The following is a 7,667-nucleotide window of genomic DNA, read 5'->3' as shown; positions in this document are numbered from 1 at the left end:
TAGAGACCTTAGATTAAAAAAATTGGTCCACATGTGGTACAACTAAGACGCAAGTATGAAGTCACCGGAGGCCCTTTTTGTTGACAGACGCCGGAGGCCCTTGGATGAACTAATACGAGCACGTGTTGTAATGTGTGAGTATGGCAATAAAAAGGGACATAATGAGATGAGAAAGAAAAAGGAAAAAAAACATCATTAACTGCCTATTTCGTGGAGTGCGTAGGGTGGCATATTTATATGACAGACAGGGAAACAAGACACCAACACGGGAGCCGGCTAAGATTAGTAATTGGCATATGCTGTCCGCAAAAAAAAAAGTAATTGGCATATGCTACGACGCTTGTGCTGGCCAAGTATAGTAACGTATAAGACGCTTGCGCTTGCGGTGCTAGTAGCTCCTAGCTGTAGATAGTTACTCCTAGATTGTAACGCTAAAGCTTTTTATTTATTTTTTGAGGGAAAGATGGTAACGCTAAGCAAAAAAGGACAGTAGTAGTAAGGGTAAAAGCGATCGATGGAGCGATGGAGAAGAGCGGCGGGCATAAAGCAAAGTGAGAGACAAGACACAAGATTACCGGGCCCCAGCCCAAGTCAAGGCAATGATACGTACCTTTGCTACTGGATACGCTGCTGGTCCGTCGAGCGACGCGCGTGCCGCCGGCATCTCCTTTGCCGCGCAAACGGCATGGACCTGATTGTTTAAAGCCAAAGTGATCAGACCCAATCCAATCTTTTCTCAACACAAGTATATATCATCCCCCCAAAGAAAAAGGAAAGAAAAGGCACAAGATACAAAGATGTGTAGATATACACACATACGTAACCCAGCAAAAAAGAAAAAAATTGAAAAAAATAATCACGAAGAACTATCGTTTGCCAGCTTCGTTTCAAGCTCAATACGGCACGGCCGGCATTCGTACGCAGCACGTACGTGAACAGGGCGGAACGGCTGTCAGCTGCAGGCAGGGAATTGCAACTGCTGCAGCCATCGCAATCTGCCGGCGAGTTGACAGACAAGAACTCGTGCCATGCCACATAAGGTGAGAGGTGGAGCTGCATGCTGCGCGCACGAAAATATTGCGAGGTCGATCTTACAGGAGAAGAAAAGATTGGCGAATCCGTAGAAAAGAGTAGTAGCAGAATTGGGCGAAAATTAATCCGTACGTTGAGCATGCAGTGGTTCTGACCCGTTTGTACATGCGTATATACGCTGCACCCGCAGAATTAATGGCGGGGACGATGCTAGAAAAAAAATCTTGGTGGATCATGTATATGACACTGAGGAGTGATCAATACTATGCCAGTGAAGGATTTTCCAATTTTCAAATTTTTAATGGCCGTGCACACAAGAAAAATTGTATATAGCAGAAGAAATTAAACCAGCGTTCCGTTTGAAGAAACTAAGAAGAAACCAGCGCCGGCGGCAAGCGAAAAGCATGGCAGGAACGGACATCCATCACCTTTGACGAGAGCACGCGGCAGCAGCCCGGGTTGGAAGGGCGCCCCCGCCGGCGGAGAGAGGCGGAGCTGCATGCTGGCCGGGCTGCAATATGCATGCACGTGCCTCAATCCCACCGCCTGCGGGTCGCTCTATTTATAACCGTGGATCCAGCCCCGACGAGGAGTTAAGGACGATGATGAGCTGATGGTGATGGCGATCGAGCGAGAGGGGATAAGGATCGGAGCGCGCTGGTTTGGGCAAGTGATTAACAGGGGCAGTTAATGAGCAAAAAGCACGAAAAACACGAGGTTCATTTGGAGGGATACCTATGTGTTGGTGGGTGCATATATATGCAAGGGGTAGCGAGAGAATGGGCTGGGCAGGGTTGGAGATGGTTAGCGAGGAAGGAGGAGAAAGACAGAGGGGTAGCGCCTGTGGGAGTGGGAGAAGGGAATGATTCCGGTGCGGGGAAAGCTCCTGGTAGTGGACAAAAACCTTAAAACGTCTGCCTTGTGAACGGGTGGTGCGAGGGCGACATTCTCTTCCCACACACGATGATGCCCCTCTATAATCAGTCCAGAGACTTCTTTTTTCTTCAAGTGTTGTTGACGCACCACAATCACACCAAAAAAAAAAAAGAGAAACAACAAGAGAACAAAATACCAACAACGGCGGATCGACGGAAACGAAGAAACTTCACGACCACTGCGCCCGCCGAAGATCTTCCACCACGTTCCAAGGCTCCGAAGGACCGGTACCAATCAACACCTCCAAGAAGGACCGGGACGATGACACTGCTGCTGCCAAGGGTTTCCCCCGGTACGCGACGAGGCGAGAGGAAGGGTCGCCCCCGACACCCTCCAGGAAGGTCCGGCAGCACCCACCAGCGTCGCGGCGTCGGTGTCGGACAGGCTGACAGGGGTTTCCCCTGATCCCAACCTTCAGCTCGGATGCTCCAGAGCCTGCCACCAAACCGACCACCATCTTGCGCCACCATGGTCATGAAGCCTCCACGCCGTCTCACCACGGCACCACGAAGTGAGGCCTGCACAACGGGGAATAGGAGCCGGGACTAGGGGCCGCAGCACCGTCGGCACGCGGGAGGGCACAACCTCCACCGCCAACGACGGTAGCCGACCGGACACAAAAGAAGGAGCATACCAAGGCCGTGGGCCCATAGGCCTAGCCAGGATCTCCCTGCCCGTAAAGCTCCCACCATCGCCCTGCAGCAGGCACGCCGTTGGCGTCGCCGCGCCCCGTCCGAGCTGCTCCTCCTCCCCACCACACAGACGACAACGATGCCACACCGGGGACCGGCCCGCTAGGACCCAGATGGGGCCCGCAGGGCCCAGATCTGGGCCGGGGGCGCGCCGCCGGCCAACCCGCGCCACCACGCCGTCTCACCGCCAAGGAGTCGCACCACCACCTCGCATGCCGCCGGCCACTGCCACTGGGTCGCAGGGCCGGTCCATAGGCCGGGGCAGCGGGGCCCCCGCCCTGGGCCCCCAAGAGGTAGGGGCCCCGAACCAGGTAGTACAACGCAGTGTGTTTTTTTTATCTCAGGCGGAAGAAATCTAGAGAAAAAAATAATATAAAAGGGCCCAAGGTGCAACCGTGCAAGTGTAAAGCCCATTAAACTGGTGGACGTACGAGCAATACTCACGAAGAAGTCAAATCGGTTTCCACTGGATCCACGAGTCCCTCGTTCTCCTCCGTATTCGGTGACTCCTCTGCTCCCAAATTCACAATCCATGAACAACGCCGCCGTTTCGGTGTCTTACAGATTCCAAGGGCGCGGCAAGCGATTAATGGATGATCATCGATCCTTCCAATCACAGAGATCTGCATCCTCCATGTATTTCTCTTCCTTAGTTTAATGATTCTAATTCAAATAGCTTTGCTCTCCATCTCTGGCTCTTACTCCTTCAGATCTGCTGACTTGCATTTGTCTTCTTATAATCTTCTACTCTTCATTGGTTCTGAGAAAGCATTAAGGAGATTAGGAGAAGGGGAGATGTTAATTCAATTCATGGTGTTGGCTTCTCATTTGCGCTGACTATTGCGGCATTCGTACAAATTCACATTATGCCATATGATATCCAGGTGCTTTTCTAATCTGTATTGAACATATTTTACGCGCCTTACATGGTGGCATGTCTTGTCAAAAGCATTTTTCTAGTAGTAGTGATGAAAATATGAGGAAAAACATATATAGATGAACAAGTAGAATTCCCAAAAAAATTGGTTGACATTTTTTTACCGGACGAGTAGTTCTTTCAGGAATCACTACAACTAGCAATATATAGTAAATGTTTGAACTTCTCTTGGTCGATAAATACATTGTATAGTTAGTTTTAGAATTCAAAGATAATGGATCTATCTATTCCATCTACTGAATATTTCCTTTGGTTTTGACATACAAAATATTTTCAGTTCATGTGTGTCAAGAAAAAAACAAAGGCCCCTTGTTGTCTTCCTGCCCCGGGCCCCGTATACATGTGGACCGGCCCTACTGGGTCGCCGGGCTGTCGTCGAGCCGAGGAGCACCACCACCGCCCCATGCCCCGGGCAGGGAGCCGCGCGCGCGGGGATAGGCAGGCCCCGCCGCCGCCAACACCACTCGGCCAAGCACGGGGGCGGCCGTCTGCGGCGGCAGGTCCACGCTTGATTGGCCGAAACACTCATTTCACATCTTGGTAAAGCCGAATCCATGTAAACAAGGAATTAGTAGAAGCTAGGCGTCCGCAATAGCGCGGACGAGGTCGTTTGCTCCCGGTACGTGGACCAATGGTACAGTGTGCACATGGCCGGACATTAATACTTGGTGGGTTTAAAAGTGTAGATAATAGTTTTTTAAAAGTGTAGATAATACTCCGTCCTTTCTGGTTTATAAGGCTCAATTTAAAAATCTCACCAACCAAGATAAATGGTGAGTGGTGGAATACCTTTTGGAGTTTGCAAAAGCATTCAAATTAATGCTCTTGTTTTCCTCAAAAAAATATGTTTACCAATGCATTAATTGCAATGCATGCATAAATTACATGCATTGGTCAATTTTCTCTTAATACTTACATGCAATGATTTAATGCACCTTAAAATCTGAACATGTGATGGGAAACAACCAAATTGAGCCTTATAAAATGAAAAAACTAAAATTTTGAGATAAGCACTATAAACCGGAAAGGAAGGAGTAGTTGATATACGGCCCTTGGCCCGTATAGCGGGATCACGGCGCCAGGCCTTGCCGTGACGGGAACTGACGAGCCGTTTCATTGGGACCACACACATCAGGGAGACGCACGCGCGGGCTGCCTCAACCATGCAGAAGCAGAAGTAGGCAGAGCAGGAGTACACGGCGACCGACGTGCTGGACCTCGGCCAACCAAGCGGTTGGTTTTTTTTGAAACGAGGGAGCGGCTGGTGTTGGGGTTCGAGCGCCGCCTTCAGGACAACCTCGGCGCGCGGATGAAGCACCCAGACGAGGACGACTCGCCCTGTTCGCCGACTCAGAGCTCGCCCTCCTCACCGAGGCGTATAGACTTCGTCTCATGGCGACATGCCCGAGATCTTCCCCGATATCATCCTGCTCCGTGTCGCATCGTCCCTCTCCAGCGACCAGCGGCGTCATCCCGCCGCCTCCCAGTAGGCATCCGGGTGGTAACAGATGTGGAACTCCACGGGATGAGGTGCCTCCTCTCCTCATCTTTCTCTCATCATGTTCTTAGTGCTGACTGCAATGTGAAGCGTAGTAGTACTGTCAAAATGTGAGCATACTCTCGTTTTTCTCTATTTAGGTTCAGTCCAGTTCAGTTAGGTTCAGGTTCACCTTACTGGCATGACAACATGGGGCTTTGAAGATTGCATCTGAAGCATAGTAGTAATGTGTACGCTACCAATCTGTATCTACCTTGGCCATTTTTTTGAAAACGTCTTGTAGTGGTCCATGGCATTCGTGAGCGAATGTTTTTTTCCAAAGAAATTTCTATTGGTCACACAGCAAATTCAGAAAACTATGTTCCCCAACACATGGCAAATTTTATGAAAAATTGTAATTGTCACACGACAATTTATGAATTCTTTTTTCTAAATCATGACAATTCCTGAAACAAATTTGTAGTTGTCTCATGGCAATTCTCGAAACAAATTGTGTTTCCTAATGAATGGCCATTGTTGAAACAAATTGTGTTTTCTATAAAATGGCCATTGTTGAAACAAATTTATTATATCTGACCATGGAAAAATTATTGTATTGGCCATGTCATTTTTATTTGTGGCTAACATCACAAACGATTTTTTTGGAACCTGGCATGTAAAATTTCTTGTACAAAATATACGAATTTTGCTATATCATTAGATGCCATCATTTTAGAAAAAATAGGGAAGTGAATTTTTCATCACATGAAAAGATAACAGAAAATTTTGAAGTTGCCTTGGTCCACTATCTAGTTTTGCCAGCAAAGTCATAGAAAAAAATAGTTGCCATTGTGTAAAAATAGTAGGGGTGTTTCGAGAATTTTTGTTCATGAATGCCATGCGAGCATTACAAAAATTGCCATGTGAACAACAAAGAAAATATGAATGTGTGCGCTTGTAGAGAAATAGCAAAAAACATTTTTGAAATTTTCCATTTGAGCATTGGAAAAGTTTTTGTTATTATTTTTTCTATGCTTTTTCATAAACGAAAATCTTCTTAACTTGCCATTATAAGTACAATGGGCTCGTAGGTCATCTGCGTCGCGCTAACATTAACGATTTTTATATAATGTTTATGGCACCTTCCTATGTATGTAGCATGACAATTTTATTTTTAAAAGCATGGCTATCTATATTATCTAGATCATATGTCATTGCGGCGTCGGCGAAAAGCAACTACTATTTGGTTAAAACCGGTTTCAGTTTGACGTAAAGTGATTTCTATTTAGTGTAAAGCAGAGTGACAATTTTTCAATGAAGACGGATACTGAAGGTATGAGGTTGGATGCCGGCTTCAGCATTCGTGTCCACGAACGAGTCCGCGGATGAATACTAGTTCTATTTTGCGACACCCCGTTGGAGATGCTTTTATTGCCCGCTCATGCACAAGTTGATGTATCAAGTCTCCTGATCTGTACCCTTGAAAAGAATTCTCGTCATCTGTAGACTGTAGTTGGTGTGCCAAATTATAGGCGTGGACGTGGAGCAACCTTGGTATTTCCAGTCGCATGTGCCGGCTCGCACATGTTGGTCCACGACGTCCTCGCTCCTACGCCGTGATACACCCGTTAGTGTTTTCTTTTTGAGGGGTGATACATCCGTTAGTTAATCACGTGGGTCCTGTCCTACGTGCAAAGCCTAATACTCCCTCCGTTCCAAAATATAAGTTTTTTTTAGAGATTTCAATAACTAACTATATACGAAGCAAAATAAATAAATGTACACTCTAAAATATGTCTATATACATCCGTATGTAGTCCATAATGGAATCTCTAAAAAAACTTATATTTTGAAACGAAAGGAGTACATAACTATACATCCGACAATACCTGACACGGCCCAATCCCCGCGAGAACGAGCGCCTAGCGATTCCAGGAGCAGGCGAGCTCGTCCGCTCCTATGGATTTTCGGGCGTGGAACTTCATTTTCAGTGCTATCATGCATGCATGGAAGCAGCAAAATCACTAGTTAAGGAGTACTCTTAGCGGAGATCACTCCAACTTCCCCAGGTTGCGACAAGTGGCGCGCTGTATGTGCGCCACTTGTCGCAACAGGGGAGTTTTCCCTTTTTTTGTAGATCCGTTTATTCAAACCGTTTTATCTCTTAAACCGTGCGTCCAAATCTCGAACCGCTTTCGCCGTTGGATTCCTCGCGTTGAGATCTTCAAAACTAGATCCCATGTTGATAGGTTTTGACGAACTTTTTTTTTCACGAAAAAACCGGACGAAAAAAACCAACGAAAAAACCGAACCGGGAACACGGGTTTTTTTCCCTTTCCGAAAGAGGCACGCCCGTGCCTCTGACCTCTCGTGGAAGCAAAACCGTGCCTCTCGTGAAATAAAAAAACAGAAAACACATTTTTTTCCCTTTCCGGAAGAGGCACGTCCGTGCCTCTCGCGAAAGCACAACCGTGCCTCTCGCGGAAGCAAAAACGTGCCTTTCGCGAAAGAAAAAAAAACAAAAAACGCGTTTTTTTCCTTTTCAAAAGAGGCACGCCCGTGCCTCTCGCGAAAGCACAACCGTGCCTCTCGC

General features: G+C 47.3%; 1 protein-coding gene across 1 annotated transcript in view; it reads right to left on the bottom strand.

Moving 5' to 3' along the window:
• The window catches only part of LOC119303875 (ent-copalyl diphosphate synthase 1, chloroplastic-like), an 11,207-nt gene extending 9,496 nt beyond the window's left edge, over nucleotides 1-1,711 (bottom strand). The window contains exons 1-2 of the mRNA XM_037581025.1: nucleotides 1,461-1,711; nucleotides 611-691 (exon numbers count right to left, since the gene is read on the bottom strand). Coding sequence (XP_037436922.1) covers nucleotides 611-691; nucleotides 1,461-1,533 — 154 coding nt within the window. The 5' untranslated portion in view covers nucleotides 1,534-1,711. The remainder of the gene's footprint in view (nucleotides 1-610; nucleotides 692-1,460) is intronic.
• Nucleotides 1,712-7,667: the final 5,956 nt, after the last annotated feature.

The sequence above is a fragment of the Triticum dicoccoides genome, chromosome 1B (assembly GCF_002162155.2).
Source record: "Triticum dicoccoides isolate Atlit2015 ecotype Zavitan chromosome 1B, WEW_v2.0, whole genome shotgun sequence".
Taxonomy (NCBI): domain Eukaryota; kingdom Viridiplantae; phylum Streptophyta; class Magnoliopsida; order Poales; family Poaceae; genus Triticum; species Triticum dicoccoides.
The sequence above is the reverse complement of the archived record's forward strand: the minus strand, read 5'-3'. Positions and strand labels throughout refer to the sequence as shown.